Source organism: Thamnophis sirtalis, unplaced genomic scaffold (genome assembly GCF_051295495.1).
Source record: "Thamnophis sirtalis isolate CommonGarterSnake01/CBP01778 unplaced genomic scaffold, rThaSir2_p1.2 scaffold_1, whole genome shotgun sequence".
NCBI classification, from domain to species: domain Eukaryota; kingdom Metazoa; phylum Chordata; class Lepidosauria; order Squamata; family Natricidae; genus Thamnophis; species Thamnophis sirtalis.
The window spans coordinates 29,609,821-29,627,245 of NW_028261381.1; the positions used below are offsets into that span (position 1 = coordinate 29,609,821).

The 17,425-nt window shown below is 36.8% G+C and overlaps 1 protein-coding gene across 7 annotated transcripts in view; it reads right to left on the minus strand.

Annotated features, from left to right (window-relative positions):
* SLC4A10 (solute carrier family 4 member 10) overlaps positions 1-17,425 on the minus strand; it is a 182,039-nt gene that overhangs the window by 42,769 nt on the left and 121,845 nt on the right. For 4 of the 7 annotated variants that reach the window (XM_087709787.1, XM_087709766.1, XM_087709777.1 and 1 more), the window contains 8 exons: positions 13,242-13,330; positions 10,970-11,068; positions 4,968-5,125; positions 3,874-3,961; positions 3,414-3,560; positions 1,850-1,950; positions 386-560; positions 104-237 (listed from right to left, as the gene is read on the minus strand). In XM_087709787.1, the coding sequence (XP_087565913.1) occupies positions 104-237; positions 386-560; positions 1,850-1,950; positions 3,414-3,560; positions 3,874-3,961; positions 4,968-5,125; positions 10,970-11,068; positions 13,242-13,330 (991 nt within the window). The remainder of the gene's footprint in view (positions 1-103; positions 238-385; positions 561-1,849; positions 1,951-3,413; positions 3,561-3,873; positions 3,962-4,967; positions 5,126-10,969; positions 11,069-13,241; positions 13,331-17,425) is intronic. The other 3 variants (XM_087709772.1, XM_087709798.1, XM_087709793.1) reach the window with 3 other exon arrangements.

Consider the following 17,425-nt stretch of genomic DNA (forward strand, 5'->3'; position numbering starts at 1 on the left):
CATATCAAAAACTTAGCGCAACTTTTTTGAGTCTTTCTAAGAGGCTCATTCAATTGAAGGCAGAAATGGTGAAACTCAAAAAGGAGGAACACAGAGCACTTACTTGCAAAATTTGAATAATATCTTTTCAAACACCAAAACTGGTCCTGTGCTACCCAATATGGTAAGAGGCTGCCCACCAAATAGTGAGTAAGCTATTCCGGTCATCGATGCACCAAACAGAGATTCTATTGCACTCTGTGTATTAAAAAAAAAAAAGCAGAATTGAAAAGTTAGAGCTGTGACTTGGGAATCGATTCTTAGAAAATGCCACCCAGAACGTTTTACTTATTGGGATCGGGACAAATAGATACAGTAAGGCTGAAAATCCAATTGCAACACATACTATACGACCGTCTGTTGCTTCTCCCAGCAAACCGCCAAAGGTGATAACAGGAGACATACAAGCACAATAGAGAAATAGAAAAGATGCTAGACACTGCAAGCTGAATGCATCGGTGAAGTCACTCAACAAGAATGGCACTTTCCTCTTGATATCTAAAACCAAGCCCCCAAAGAGCCTAAAGAGAGTGAAAAAGAATGAATATTACTAAAATGTGATTTTTTTAAAAGCAGAAACTGATAGTTACACTAACATTTAATGTGCTATTTGCATTCATTTTTAAAATGAGGTATGAAATAGTCAAGAAGTCTCCAGATCACCACCTTCCCGTTTCTAGCCTTATGCTTTAACCACTACATCAAACTGGTTCCTAACATCAGTATTAGGTGTTAAGAGTATTAGTATTAGGTATTGAAATACCCTTGATAGCAACAGGTTACTGCCACTGAGATATGAGAGAAAGCAGAACTGGAGCCACTTTATTTTGGCAGAAATCCTGACAAGAGAATTTCCTGTTCATATACAAACACAGCCAGATGGCATGAAGAGCTCTTCAAAGTTGCTGCTAGGCCAACAAGAGAATATAGTGCAATGATACTACAAGTAGGAAGCTCAGTGGCTTTGCTTGAGAGAAAGCCAAAATGATCCCCTAACCAGGTTTTCAGCATTAGCTGAGATGAACAATTTCCTATGAACTCCAAACCATTGGAATTACTATTATAACAATAGTATATGATGTCTCAACTATCCCTATTCCTGTGTATATTTCCTATCGGTAGTAAGCATCCACAGGATGACAGCTATGGTTTGAATTTTTCTTAACTCCTTAAAAAATGTATGCACATACTGAATTTCAGTATTTTAGCAATTGAACAATTATACCAACTTTCTAAAGTGAATAGGTCAGTATTTTTTAATTTTTTATACTGATTTTTTCCTTAACAATACAAGGCAGCTACAGTATAATCTACCTAACAATATTTGAAACCATGGAAGTAAAATTATACATTTAATACAGAAATGAACCTTCCTTCCTTCATTAAATGGAATGGGGCTCTCAACACAAAACAGTTGCATGTGCACTTTACAAAGAAATATGTAACTGGAATTTGCCACTTAAAGCATAGAGACTGTCATGACTCCATTTATTGCAGGGCTATTTTTAATATGTTCAATGATATGCATAGCAATTTAGTAACTGTTTGCAAGACATAAATATATATGCAGGCTAACCCAACCCATTTTAATAGGGGAAGTATATTTACATAAGTATTGGTTTTAAATAAATGGGACAGCCTATTCATTTTAACCATCATTTATATGTGCCTATCATAGCATCTATTGACTTTCAGGTGAGTGCTAGATCATATTTTTTTAAAAAGAGCCTTACATGTCTTTGTATGTGTGTATATGGATGGATATTTACATATGTATGGAATCAAATGAAAATACTATCTTACTACTAACTTTCCAGTACGTTGTAATTCTGGCCCAGAATGTCCTCCAAGTGGCTCTGGGTCTCCATGAGCAGCAGTTCCATTTGGTACACCTGGAATTTTACGTTTCTCCTAAATGAAAAAAAAATGGATGTGTCTGTTTTGAATCTGTTTTCCATTCCAAATTGGGGACTGAAAAGGTAAGTCAAGGTAAGTTAGAAATATCTAGCTTCCTTTGGTAGGCACCTTTCACAAATTGAGAGTCACCAAAGAAGCTTATTTAACAGGACTTCTAGCATCTGGAGATGCCAAGCACAATCTGACTGGAAAAGTGCTAAATAAGAGCCTCCTTATCAGTTAATAACATCCTGTGAGGCTTCAGCACGAGAGAGTAAAAACTAAAAAAAGAAAAAAGGACTATATTCAGCCATCTTTCTCCTGTGGGTTTGTGGGATACCGTGTCCACCAAACCTTTTCCATTGCTGAGACTTTCAAGTACAGTGGAATATAAGTCAAGGCAGAGAAAGAGCATATTCCTGCTGATTTACTATTACGATACAAGGACATGACTGCCATATGTGAGCTACTGTTAAACCTCTTTCTAAAATCTCTTTTATTCTATATACACAATTTATTTATACCGTATATACTCGAGTATAGGCCGACCCGAATATAAGCCGAGGCACCTAATTTTACCACAAAAAACTGGAAAAGTTATTGACTCGAGTATAAGCCTAGGGTGGGAAATGCAGCAGCTACCGGTAAATTTCAAAAATAAAAATAGATACCAATAATGTTTTTGAATATTTATTTCAAAGAAAAACAGTAAACTAGCGGTGTATTCAATGAAATACTTCACTCACCTCATGATGCTGATGTCCCGCTGTGATGATGATGTCCCGTGCAGCCGCGGGAGCGATGTCCCGCCTCCTATGACACACGGCACAGTGATTCCTATCATTGGATCACTGTACCAGAGGAGGTGGGACATCGCTATGTGGCTGCTTGCCATAACAAGGAGGAGGTGGGACATCGTTGCAGAGCGGCAGGAGGGGGAGGAAGGGGAATCGTAAGACAGCCCTGCATTACATTAGAACGTGAGGAGGGGGGATGGTGCGGTGCGTGCTGCGGGGCAAACTGACACAGATGGAGGGGAAACTCACAGGGGCACTGGGCCATTCACGAGTGTCACCCAGCGGCATGGCCCCGCCCCTTTTTCTCCTCCATTTCGGGCAAATTTTTCACTGACTCGAGTATAAGCCGAGGCGGCTTTTTTCAGCCCAAAAAGTGGGCTGAAAAACTAGGCTTATACTCGAGTATATACAGTAATAGAAATAGAGTAGAGTAGAACAGAACAGAACAGAATCTTGATTGATTGATTGATTGATTGATTGATTGATTGATTGATTGATTGATTGAAGCAGTGTTAATAGTAACATGTCTATGAAAAATCATGGGGGGAAACTCTTTGAGATGTCAATGAACTATAGGAGAGGTAAATATTGTAGAGCATTGATGATATCTTATGTAATTTTATCACAACTGGGGGAAATGGGGAATATAAATGTAAAAAATAAATAAATAAAAATAAATACCTGAGAAGGAACATTTTTGGGAGGTTCTATACGAATTGTTGGGTCCCATTCTCCTGGAGGGAGAACTGTCACTTGATCAAGAAACTCATCAATTCCAGCGACCAAGTCACTGCGATCCTTAGCTTTATATGCAACATCATGAAATACCTATGGAAGAAAGAAGGAATTCCATGAGATTTTATTTCTAAAGGGGGGTGGAATCCAAACACTGTTGTTTCTCAACAAATCATAAAAAGTATTTTCCTGCTCATTTTCAGTATTATTCACTGTGATTCAAAATATTGATCTTTTAAATCTTTCTATTTAAATGGGTCTGAAGGTTGAACTAAGAAACTTCTAGTTATTAAACTAAAGCATTTTGAAAGGACATCATGAAACAATAAATCTTCACACAAAGTACTTTAAAATATGTAGGTAACTTGGCAATGGGTTTAATCAACACCTGTGACTGGATAAGTACCTCATCTGTCATTAATGTTCCAATTGACCTGCCAATCTCATGGTACTGTTGACCTTTTCCTAAGGGTCCCAGAAGAATAAACAAAAATCTATGAATAATAAAACACAAAAAAATCAGTTAATTTTACATAATTCTATTATATGAACAAATACAAGTTAGAAGAAACTTAGTCTCTGTTTTAACTGTTCTTGAATTTCTATTTTGCAAGTTGGAAAAAAATTCTTTTAAACATTGATAGACCATTTTTTTTAAAAAAACAAGAATATGTTATTTTTAAAGAAAATTATAAACACTTTCCCTGGTGATGACATAATTGGAATTATTTCGTCCTCGCCTAGTTTGGGGCTCATGTATTTTTTTAAAATTAAACAGAAGTATACACATAAAAATGGTTTCCTAATGTATTATTAAGCTGTAAGTGTACATAAATATTACAAAACATAATATTACACAAAACAAAATGAGAATCATTTCTGTTTGGGCAGGTATCTTATCCTTTTTTAGAACAGTTAATGCTTGTTATGTTCTGTTTAGACTCATGAACTTCCTCCCAGCTTTCTATAAGCAGATTTCCTATTTATCATTAATACAAAACCAATTTTTCTATCAAATGTAAATGGAAATTTTCATTCAAACTCTCATAGAATTTTCACATATGGATTTAAATTTTTAAAATTGTAAAAGGAAAAAGAGAAAGAGGATAGCTTGTGAAATTTAGACCTTCTTCTGACTTTATTGCAGGGCATTAAAAAACTGCAATTTTATATAAAGTTTGAGATAGCTTAACTTTCAAAGTAAAATTGTGCACACATCATACAGTACTCGATGATGGTTGTCAATTCCTTCTTATCTCATGGATGGATGGAACACAAAAATCAAGATTTTTGTTAAACTAGTCATTGATGATATTGTCCAATTTGGGTAGTGAGGTGGTCTTCACAAATGCTGCTCTGTAGCAATTTATAATCCTTAATATTATTTAGAGCATTCTTCCTTATTCCCTGGCTGGCCCTTATTCCTTTTATCTGTGAGCTGCAGGATTTAAACCAAGCTGGAATAATTAAATTTCTTTCTTAGCAATGGTTATAAATTACCTTGATGGGATTGGAACTTCTGTCAATCCTGAGAGCAACATAGCAGGAGACAATCTAACAAAAGCGACTACAGCACGGTCCAAGAATTCAAGCTCACCAACCAAAATGTTTGAGGCTTCAGCTCCAGGAGGGATTTTTTTCATGAAATGCATGTCAACCTGATCATTAAAAAAAGGTATACAAGAAAAAGAAGGATGGGAGGTAGACTGAGAGAACTGACAGATGTGAAGATTTCTAGCATTTCATTTCACTGACACATTGATACATCATGGATCATTAACCACAGGATAAGTTAGCATAAACATGTATTAGTGCAGGTACAAACTCTGAAAAATTAATTGAAGTTATCAATCAATAAAAACTTTAACTGTGGGTTTATAAGACTTGGCAGTTAATTGAACAATTAATGCTCATATTTGTGTTCTAGATATAATCTACTAACTGCAAATGGTATCTTAGTCATATTGATACCTTAAAAAAGGCTAATATTTCTGGTATTGTGCAAAGTCTATTTAGGGTTACTGATTCTAGAACTCTTGAAAAGGCAGCTTAAGAATTTCGAACCAAATAATCTTCAATTAATGAGTTAATGAATTTGTTCAACATGATTCATTCCAATAGGGTCAAGAGCTGACCATTTTTTAAAAAAATTGGAATCATTCATGCTTACTGACAAAAGTAGTCATTTTTACTTCCATTTAAAATTTTAAATAAATTTATGAATGAAAATGAGATTGTGGTTTTGCTTCAAAAATTGACAATGGTTTTATTATTGCTAATGAAAAACAGCACATTTTATATGAAAGGTGTTTTAATGTGGCAGTTCTGCCATGACCCAGAATGAGCCAGGTGGCTCACACTGGAACCTCATGAGTCATTTCCATGGGAATCAAGAAAAATACACTCAGTGTCCCCATCTACTGCTCACACAACCACATTTATTGTTCCATAGACCTATGCCTCAACAGCAATTCCTGCCCACTGTAAAATGCAACACAACTGGCAGCTGCTGCTATACATAAAGAATCCAATGAAGTTTTCCTTTTACAGAATAAGGTATTAGAATAGTGTTTCCCAATCTAGACAACTTCCATGGATTTCCACTCTACAGAATTTTTAGCAATGACATGTGGCTGGGGAATTCTGGGAGTTCAAGTCCACACTTTAGGGAGTTGTCAAGGTTGGGAAACACTCCTGTTAGGAGCCAATGGCTCAACACAGTCTTTGCTCAGGTGCTCCATTGTCACAAAACCAACAATACTGTTAAAAGTTCAACACATCATACTTGCATTGTTAAACTTCACTACTTCAAATTGTGTACAGCTGTTATTGTAACAAAATGTTCTTCATTATGTTACCTACAAAGCCTCATTGTAAGGAAAAATCTTTCCTCAATAGGATGCATAGATTCCACAGGAGGCCTCCACTGCTTTATTGAGACACAGTTACACTGTTAGTGTTAAGCATAATAGATCTCTCATTAGATTATATCGGCCAAGGTACTTGCAAAGATAGTAAGCAACCAGTTGAAAGACTTCTAATCTTTCTCTCTGCAGAAGCCATTATTTTTGGAATCAAGGTTGCATTAGCTTTCTGAGAAAACAAGGATTTGTAAACAAAAGGAAAGAAAGAGCAGCATTATAGTAGAACAGTTACCTACTAATTGCACTGAATTTCTTGTTGCCCCAAAATCCAGTGAGAGAAAGCATAGGAGCGTTATTTAACGAAAGAACAGCAACCAGAAAAGCGATTTCATAGCTATGTGGGCTGGAGTTGAAAAGGGTCGTGTTAGCTTTTTGAGAAAGTAAGGAGGAATGCTATACACGCAAAGAGAGTGCAGCCTTACAGTAAAGCAATTTGTGATTAACTGCATTCAAATTCCTGCTGTGCCAAAAATTCACTAAATAATACCACTGAGAAAAATAAAAAGAAAGGTGCAGCTAATGCTGGGAGTGTCAAATACATGTATTGTGCTTAGGCAAATACAAAAATAAGGAATCAACAGGATTATAGCAAAAGCTCTCCCTCTCTCTTCCCGGGCCTTCCTTTATGTGGGCATAGTTATGATACGGCCTGGATACTAACTTGATACAGTGGTTTTATTATAGTCCACAATCATGAAAATAACATTCTACAACCACAAATTCTTTTTCTTTCCAATACTAATTTAATATGCTTAAACTAGAATTTCTCTCAAATTATTAGAAATTATTGTAACATATATGCAACTATACTATAATTATATAATTAATTATAATAATTATACTAGAACACAAGGCCCAAATGACTGAGGATATTGCAGGTAGCCTTGAGAAACCAAATAAAACATTAAATGGGCTAAATCTCAGAAAATTTGCCAAATCTTACAAGATTTTACTATTCTTTTCCACAAATCACACACTATTTCAGGGTGAAATGCCATCTGTTATCACACACAATCTTTCCAACAAGCTTTTAGGGTGATCTTTGAAACTGACAATGCAAAGATCCACATGAAGAAATGGTTCTGAGTTGCTACTCTTATTCGTCAAATTATTGAAAAGCATTTTTCTCTCTCTTTGATTTGTGTCATTTACTTTATGTTAACAGTTAACTGTCTGATGTTCACAAACATATTTTATTTGTGTTCTCCCCATAATACCTTTCTAAATGTTATGAAGAGTAATTCACAAAACAACATGTTCAAATTGATATCACAGCTTCATATTCTGAGAATTTCAAATTACTGCGTTTCTCTCCCATTTGCTTTCCCATTACCAATCTAAACACAAAAACAGTGACCAAATCCAATATAAACTGTTAAAGTGACCATTTTAATGTCTATCTCGCAGCCATCTGTCAGTAGCAGTGTGCAGTGTGTCTTCAATAGTGTTTACAAAGTTGTTTTCTTGCAAATGGCTCTGGCACATGGACAGAATTTAAGCGCCATGGCGTTGTCTGTGTTATGAAATCATTTTCAAAACTTTTAACATCTCCAAAAATTAAGCCCAGAGTTCTTTTTTTTTGTTGCTTTGCCATCTTATTTACATATTTCTTGTGAAATAATAATTTAAATCTACATATTTATCTGGTACCAAGGAATTATCATTGATTGCTTGAAATGGAATAGTTCTTTTAAGGGAGGACTGCTTCACAGATGGGAGAAAGAATATGCACATGCTTGGAAGGATTTGAATTACTTTTGATGGCAGGATTGTAATTGAGCCCCCATACAAAGCAGCAAAGATGAAGCTAAACCAAGACCTATTAGTAGGTGGCTTTTGTGCACCGATAAACTGTCCTTCCTCTCATCTCCAATCTCATTTCCACTGATCATCAACATGGCTTACGACACCTGCTCAAGTCAAATAAACCCAAAGGGCTGGGAGTTTACAAAGCAAGTATTCTGCACAACTCCAACTCAGTTAATCAATTGTTGCCATCAAATAGATTGTCCAATAAAACAGTAGAGGTCATCTAATGCATTCTGTGATGCCTCCTGGCAGTTTTTGATATATATAAAAAAATCAATTAATTTATAACACGTTGTTCACCACATCTAGAAATAATTGGCCAGCAAAAGACATCAATCTTGACAACCCATGAATTGGAGTTATGATCATGTAGTTCTGCAGATCAGGCTAGAGCTTCATAATGACTTGAGAGAAACCTTGGGTCCATTAATTCTCAGGCTTAGGGTGGCTTTTCAAGCATGAAAAGGCACATAATGCAAATAATGCTTCTTATCTTCCATTAGTTCAGCTTTGGCTGCTGCGAAAATTTCTCTGCCAATTGAAAGGGATAATGTGACACAAGACACTGTTTTATAGAGATTTGCATTGGGTTTTTTTTCTGAATTCCAGAAGACTCTACTTGTGATTCATTCATTAGTATGTTTACTTGCTTGTTGTTGGCAGCAATCTGTTTGTCTTTGATTCCTTCCTGGCCTCCAAAGATGTTGAGGCAACTCTAAGCATTGCTTCTTCTCTCTCCTAATCTTTTCTTCATAAAAAGCAGATTAAGTCAATTAGATTGAGAAAAAGAAACACTGACCCTGGTCACTTATAGGTGGGATTAAGCCCAGCCGTTTCTCTCTGGTTCGAGTGAACCAGTAGCAGTTGCTGCAGGAGGCTCCACCCATCTGCTCCAGATGGGTGGAGCTAAGCAAGCAAGCTAAGCAAGCAAGCGCGCAATCGCGCTCACATTTGCAAACCAGTAGGAAAAGTTAATCCCACCTCTGGTTAAGTCCCAACAAGATATATTGTGTTTTATTTAGCACTCTATGTATATTAGGCCACTGTGGTTTTCCAACAAAATGCCATGTGGAGACCTTGGTGCTCTTTGAATTTAGTCTTCCCTGAACAACCAAACTTAGGGAGCACCAAGGATTCCATATTTTAACCCTGAACTATATATGTTCCCTTCTATTAAAAATACCATCTCTCAGCCAGGGCTTGACAAATTTTTGGGGTCTTGAGCACCACTGTATAACATTATACAAGGCTGTATGCACTTTTTTTTAAAAAAAAGTATCAAGCCAAACCTTATTATATCATTAAACCTTATAAGATGTACCAAATACTTTGACCTTCCCATGTAATATCACAGAAAATAATCACTGAAATTTCTGAAATCTCACACCCTTTGTAAGGGAACTCGTTCTATGCCTAGCTCAAAAAAGCAGGATTTAGAAAACCTACAGGAGCATACCCACTAACAGGCTTGAGTAAGCTGCCATACTACAAACTGAGTGGAGATCTGAATGTAGATTTTCTTAATCTGATGCCCATATCTGATACATCACCAATCAACATAAGACAATTGTATCCAGAAAAGAAAAGAGCCATTACTGTTTCCTATTTTACAATATGAATCTATACAGTTTATGGTACATGTTTATGCTAAAAATGTTTACCTCAATTCCTGGTGATTTAATGGACACACACATGTAGTTTCCTTGACTACAATATGGAAGTTGTTCACCACCACATGTGGTATTTAGTTGGTTAGGACCGGTTCTAGCGAACCGGTAGTGGAAATTTTGAGATGTTCAGAGAACCAGCAAATACCACCTCTGGTTGGCCCCACCCTCCCACCCCCGCCATTTCCTGTCCTATATTCCCTTGTTTTTTAGCTCAGCTGATTTGCATGGCAGAGAGGATTGCTCCGTCTCAGTTGAGTTAAACAACAGTTCAGCTCACTAGTGTTGACACTGAGTGCTGTGTGTGTGTGTGTGCGTGAAGCACAATCTCATAGAACTGGTAGGAAAAGATTTGGAATCCCACCGCTCTTCACTGCCTCTTCCTTCTGGGATGCCCATCACCATAGAGTTTTCTGGTAGACTGTCATCCAAATATCACCCAGGTTTGAATCTGCTTAGCTTCCAGGACCAGGCAAGGTTGGGGGGTGGGAATTATAGTTTTGGGTAATACTGTTATGCTGAAGTACAGAAGAACACAATGCCTCTCATGGCATTTCCTTTTTGGATCTGATTTTAGTGAGCTTATTCTAGGCTACAATCCTGTATCAACTTACCTGACAGTAACCTTCGCTGAATTCAATGGAAATTCCTATACAGAATTATACTACTTTGGTCATATTAAAGGTAGTTTTGCTGGGGAAATGATTCTGTTTTTCTGGATTTGCGTGTGTATGAAATAAATTTATACCTTCCATTTCTTTAAAAAATACTTTGTATATTTGAGGACAATCTTCAGATGAAATGAAGGATAGCAGGACTATTGATGTTTAAAATGTTCAATACATGCATCTAGAGTAGCTTTCCCCATCCTGGTACCCTCCATAAAGATTGGACTACATCCTATCTTCCTCAGGAAGAAGCCTGTTCACTGCTGGGAGGAAGATGCATGGTCCAGGGAGAGCCAGACCGAGGAAGGCTGATCTAGAACTTCCGGAATTTCTGCCAACTGCACTGACAAAACACAGCATTGAACTGGTACTAACATTTAGCAAGAGATGCTGCTTGCAATCACCATAGAAAGATAGCCAGAGTGGATCCTCACCTCTCTCTCTCTCTCTTCCTGATGAAGGTGTCCTTTTTCATTTCTCTGTTTCATCCCAAATAGACTAGTGTTATGCCCTTTTTGCTGGTCTCCTAGTCCCTGCACGCACAATTAACAGACTTCAGCTGGTTCAAAAGGCTGCTTCTCATATTCTGCCTGGCACCAGATGGAGCAAGCACATAACTAGAACTGGCTCAGCCACACTGACTGGATGTCACATTTAACAACAAGTCAAGGCACTGTTGGCATCAATTTCCTTAGAAGAGAAACTCAGTTAAAGATACCCACGTTAATCCTCCCCTGCCCCACTTGGTTCAGCTGAGGCCAACTGCTGTGGCTAGAGATTTGTCGAACCAAAGCCTAATACAACCATGATTTGGTGACACAACATCCCTTTAGGCAATTTTTAACTACCGATTGGTTATATAATATTCCCAATAACTGCACATTTTGCCTTTCAGTTCTTTTGGACAGCCATGCTGCTTGTCACAATTTACAGTGAGCAATGAAGTATCACAACATAATCACAAAACCTGAGATTTTGTACATGATTAAAAATAGTTTTTATATTGCCAAAGGGTAAATGTCACAGAATATATTAGAACCAATATAAATCTGAACACTAAGTCAGCAGAAGATTCTTTCCCAATTTTCTAATTTAACAGGAAGCTATCTCCACAAATACTCTGAAAATGAAACACAGAAACGATGGTTTGGTGGCTAAATATTTGGGGTATATTTTACAGGTCTAACTATGTAAGTTATGGGATAAGAATAAGTTATAGGGAGGCATCTTAATGGCTGGTCTAATTGCTCCATTAGAAAAGCTGACTTTAGGAGTAAAAACTTGGCAGAAGTCAGAAAGGAAAAAGCACACTGAGCTTATTGCCCTGTTGTTGCCTTGCATTTTTCAATTAACACCTGGAAGAGAGAGGCTGTTTAGACAAGTTAGTTCTTCCTATTTACTCTTGCAAATTGTGGCATAAAAAAACTTTTTGCTCTAACCTCAATCAAATAATTATTTCTCTCTTTTGTCATAGCAGGGGCCCAGTACCTGCTGGATACTTAATCTTCATTAATATCTAACCTTCCTTTGCTGATGCCTAACCTAAGCAACTTTGGGATGGGAGGAGAAAGAAAGATTGCAAGGCTTGGCCAATGAAAGCATCTCCTTTGTGAGTCAAAATCCAGAGACCATCCTCACCATTTGGGCTCATCTGATTGAGGCAGATCCCCCTGTGCTGTGAGTATATTCAGGGACAATTTAATAAACTTTCTTCAAAGTTTGTCGTCATGCTGGCATCTCCCTTGATGTTATAGTTCTTTGGCTCTGTCCTGCAAATCCTAAATTAAACATTGACCCACAAATTAGTGGCAACATTTCTTTTCTAGCAAGTTAATTTATGGTTCTCTTTCCTTAACTTATAAATAAGCTTATAAATTGCTTATAAATACTGATAAATAGCTCTTCTGCATTTGAAGCAGAATCTTTTCCAGCTTTCCTTAGAAATGGCTAAATTGAATCAAATCCTCATGTATGCAATGTAGGGGCTTTATATTATGGATTGATAGTTTATTAATAGCCATCAGTTTTCAATGAACAAAATATTCAGGAAGTTCAATGGGTTAAGATTTACCGTAGAAAGGAGTGTCCAACCTTGGCAACTTTAAGGCTTGTGAACTTTAATTCCCCAGCCAGCATGGGTGGCTAGGGAATTCTGGGAGTTGAAGTCCACAGGTCTTAAAGTTACCAAGGTTGGACACCTCCGCTGTAGAGCTTTTATCAAGGGACTTCCAGGATTTTGCTGCCAAACAGAAATTAACTGGCTCCTTCACACAGAAATCACACAGAGCAATTTTTATACCTTAATATTGTAGTGACAGTATGGAAAGGATGAGTGAGTCAATCAGAATTCCACTGCCTTAAGTCTTAAATATATTGTTCCCACGTTTCATTTTCAGAGATGGGAAATGCTTGAGAATGCTACCACATCATTTCAAAGATCTTTTGGTTCAGATACTGAAACATAGCTTTTCATCTCTTCTAAAGTTTAATGATGTCTTCACAGTGATATGGAATGAAATGAACCATTTTTTTAAAAAGGATCCTTTGTTTTAAATGGTTAAATGTATCCCACTCCATTTATTTACATAAAATGCATGTAGTATGAGACAACGGCCAGTTATAATTTATTACACTGAAATGAAACATGCTTTACTGCCAGAACTAAGCTGTACTCTTACCATTCCAAGATTTATGTTACAATCTTACCTTACTAAAGTCAACAGTGCTGTTTTCTCGGCTGACATCATTTTTGATTTCAATGGTTGGCGCAGACTGTGGGGAAACAATCTGACCTGCTGGAAAAAATTGTTATTACAGAATACTAACACTTTTCTGTATTGTTGTTATAAAACAGTCAATCGAGATAAAAAGTAAATTCTCCCTTGAGTTAGCTTGAGTCCAGTGAACCTCAGAGAAGGGGTTGGTAACAATAGATAAATAATGATTTAAAAAATATCAGTCTATAGTGCTGGATTTCCCAATCTAGTCTCACATTCAAATAATAATCAGGGCAAATGCTACTTAGCCTTTTTCAAATTGGTTGAAGATTTGCTAGGTGCTACCACCTGAAAGGGCCTTCTGCTGAAGAGACATTTAAATAAAAGATTCATATACATCGTATCTATATACAAAACATTTTATGTTGCAAAGTACAGGCTATTACTACATATATAAGTAATACATTTTCTTGATCATAACTTACTGAAAATAAATAGGGCCGACTGAATAAAAAGTTTTAGTTTATTTGCACTTTATAAAAGTTTGCTAAAGCCATTACTTTATTAATTTACTAAAGCTCATGACTCAACTTGTATTTAAATAGTGAATGTGAAATTGGTTGTTTAATGCCTCCTGGAAGAAAACAAGCAGAGGAAGGAGTATTAGATAGGCATTTCTGCCTTGAGTTCTTTATAAAAATAATAAAGGTGGGATTAAAATAATAATAAAAGAAAAAATAAATAAAATAAAATAATTATTGAAATAGTCACCCCCTCTTGGGTGATGATGTCATGGAACATTGAATATAAAAAGCATGACATAAGGCACAGGTCTTCAAACTTGGCAACTTTAAGACTTGTGGACTTCAACTCCCAGAATTCTCCAGCCAGCATAGCGACTGGAGAATTCTGGGAGTTGAAGTCCACAAGTCTTAAAGTTGCCAAGTTTGAAGACCTGTGACATAAGGTAACGACTTTATCTCTCTATTCTGAGAGTTCTAATAAGGAAAGCTATTCCTTCCAAGCTTATCCATATATCCCACTTCCTGCAAATCCTGAAAACAGATCCATTATATCTCATGAAGCTAAGTGCCCTATATAAAGCACAATAAATGCCTTATATAAAACTTAATAATTCAAATCCTGGCAAAGGGGAGGGGATGGACTGAATCACATACAATCTAATCCCAACTATATCACGTGTACCTGATCAAGTAATGTGTAAAATATGAATCAAATGAAAGCTGACTGTTACTAGTGCAATAAATACATTTTCCCAGAATCACTGTTAGAAGGCATCTCTATACTGCAATAAGATGCATATTTCCTTACAAAATTGCATAGAGCTTATTCATACCAGGAGTATTTAAGATTGAAGCACTGAACTCTTCAGGCATCATTCATTCCCCCAAGGAGTTTGTGGGAACTGTAGTTTTAGTGGTGGGGGGGACATGTAGGAATTTTGAATGCAGTGAACTCATTCAACTATGATCCCAGGAATCATTATTTTTCTTTAAAAAATCTACACAGGTTTTAGTGTTAAAGTAGAGATATTCATTGTCCAAGTCCACTCTACATTTTCATTCAGACTTTTCCCCAATTTTATTTTACTGCGTGTATGTGTATATAAATAAAATGACGGATAAAATATTTCTGACAGCACAATCCATTTCTAATCTATACTTTTCAGATTAGAAAAATATTAAGATCATTTACCAAAGAAAATTATCCTGCCTAGAGTGGAAAAGCCATTAAAAAAATCGGATACCTTTTTGCAAAAAAGCCATGAAGACCTTGAAAGTGATTGTCTACATTAATCATGAAGACACATTATGCTAAAAAAGGCTGATGTGAAGAGTGAATATCTGAATTGACCTAATGTTCATGCAAGATAGATTTATAGTACACTACCTCTGGACCTTCAAGGAGTTTACAGAACCCAAAGGTTAGAGATGAAGGAGGACAAAGATGGGATGAGCCTGTTAGAGACAGATACAATAAAGATATAGCAAAATAAAGAACATGGAGATGATCATGCACAACAGCAGAGTTTAGATCAGAGATTGTCAAACTTTCTCTGACTGCGAAATCTGTTAGTTAGAAAAAAACATATATTCCGGAAATCTTGATCAAGAGGCAAACCTCTAGTGCTGTGGTTCTCAACCTGTGGATTGGGACCCCTTTGGGGGTCGAACGACCCTTTCACAGGGGTCACCTAAGATGATTGGAAAACACATATTTTCAATGGTCTTAGAAACCGAGAGACCAATTTTATGGTTGGGGGTCACCACAACATGAGGAACTGTATTAAAGGGTCGCGGCATTGGGAAGGTTGAGAACCACTGCTCTAGTGATTAAAAAAAAACCTGCCACATGCTAGTGAACTTTTTTTTTCTTGTCCTCAATCTCTCAAAGAACCCTCCTGCCAAGTTCACACAGAATAGTAGGGTTCCATGAAACACAGTTTGAAAAACTCTGGTTTAGATTGTGCACTATTATTCGTGAATAAGGAAACCTCTGGTGAAGGAAAGGTATGATATGAAGTGGGAATGGTTTAAGAATGATGGAATATTTATTTCAAAGTAGTAATACGATAACATTTCTGTGAAAAGAAATAGTAAAACTGAAAAGGATGAACAGAGGGGAACGAGTGAGAAAATAAGAAAGAGTGACTAGGCTGTGGAAATTTTGAAGCCAGGAACACCTAAATTTTAAGGAATACAAACTAGAACTATTAAATAGCATAGAATTTTCCTCCAGCAGCATTCAAACAAGAACATCCCATGGATTGATTACACCTTTGGTGGAACTTGCAGCAGAAGACGTAAAAAATTCTGGTAGGGCAATCTAAATATGTCAGTGGCATATCGTAATCTCTTATACAGAGGTGGGCTTCACATAATTTAACAACCGATTCGCCTAGTGCAGAACTGAAAATGTGACCTTGTGTGCAGCTTTAAACACACAGCGATTTCCTGTGTGCGGCTTCCAGCAGCTTCTTTGGCAGCCACAGTGAGTAGAATGGGTGAGGCACGGAAATAAATTGGGCCGCATGGGCGGGGCAAGTGAAAGCATTAGTGAGATGTACAGGACAGGATAGTGCTGGGGAGAGTGGGTTGGCCCAGCTGGTGGTCGGAACTACCAGTTCACCCGAACTGGTCCGAACCGGCAGCAGCCACCTCTGCTCATATAGCTTCCCAGAACCATGGAAATTGAAGACAGGGCTGAGGATGACAATGTTATATTAAGACTGTCATCTTAATCAAAAATGTCATAGTTTTGATGGTCTGTTATTCTTGTTCAGTATTTTTTTATCCTCACTTCCATTATCAATAACAATAACCAATAACAAAGCCCGTAATGTGAAACCTACTCTATCCACAGGGGAGGACATTATTTATATGTAAATAAATAAATATGTAACTACAAAAGAAACTTTAAAGAAACACCTATTACTACTGAAGTTGCGGGAAACAAATGATCATACGATCTTTTACATATAATAAACAAATAGATATATTTTACTGATAAATTTGATATTAAATTTAATATATTTGTTTATCTGATCAATAAATATGTAAATAAATAAAGTTTGGCTCCCTCAAGATACAGTCCATTCAGAAAAGAAAATCATCCATGTCCTTAGTAATTAGGATATCATGGAAAGGGTTGGATTAGGAACCTAGGGACTTGCTTTTATCAATGCAATTTTTTTCATCTGTAGTAGAAAAGTTAGCATTGGTTAATGCAAGTTATCCATTCCCCAAGTTGGCTTTTCCAGAGAAAATATTGTCAGCTCAGCCATAAAATAATTGGAAGGCTATGGAATTTTGCTAAATATGGAATATATAATAGGTAACTATAGGTTACCCCATATAAATAACTCTTTAGAAAGAAAATATATTCATGAAATGCTGTTTGATTTTGTTTGGAGGGGGTTCTCTCAAATACAGCTTTATTTGTGTAGGCCTGCCTTGAGTTCGATCCTAGGTAGAGGCAGATGTAGGGTCTCCTGCTTGGGTAGGGGGTTTGACTAGATGACCTGCAAGGTACCTTCCAACTGTGTTAATCTGTTACTTCATTATCTCACATAATCCCCCTTCCCACAACTGATCTCACCAAATACAAAATATGCTGCTATATCCATTCACACCAGTGGTGGGATACAACCGG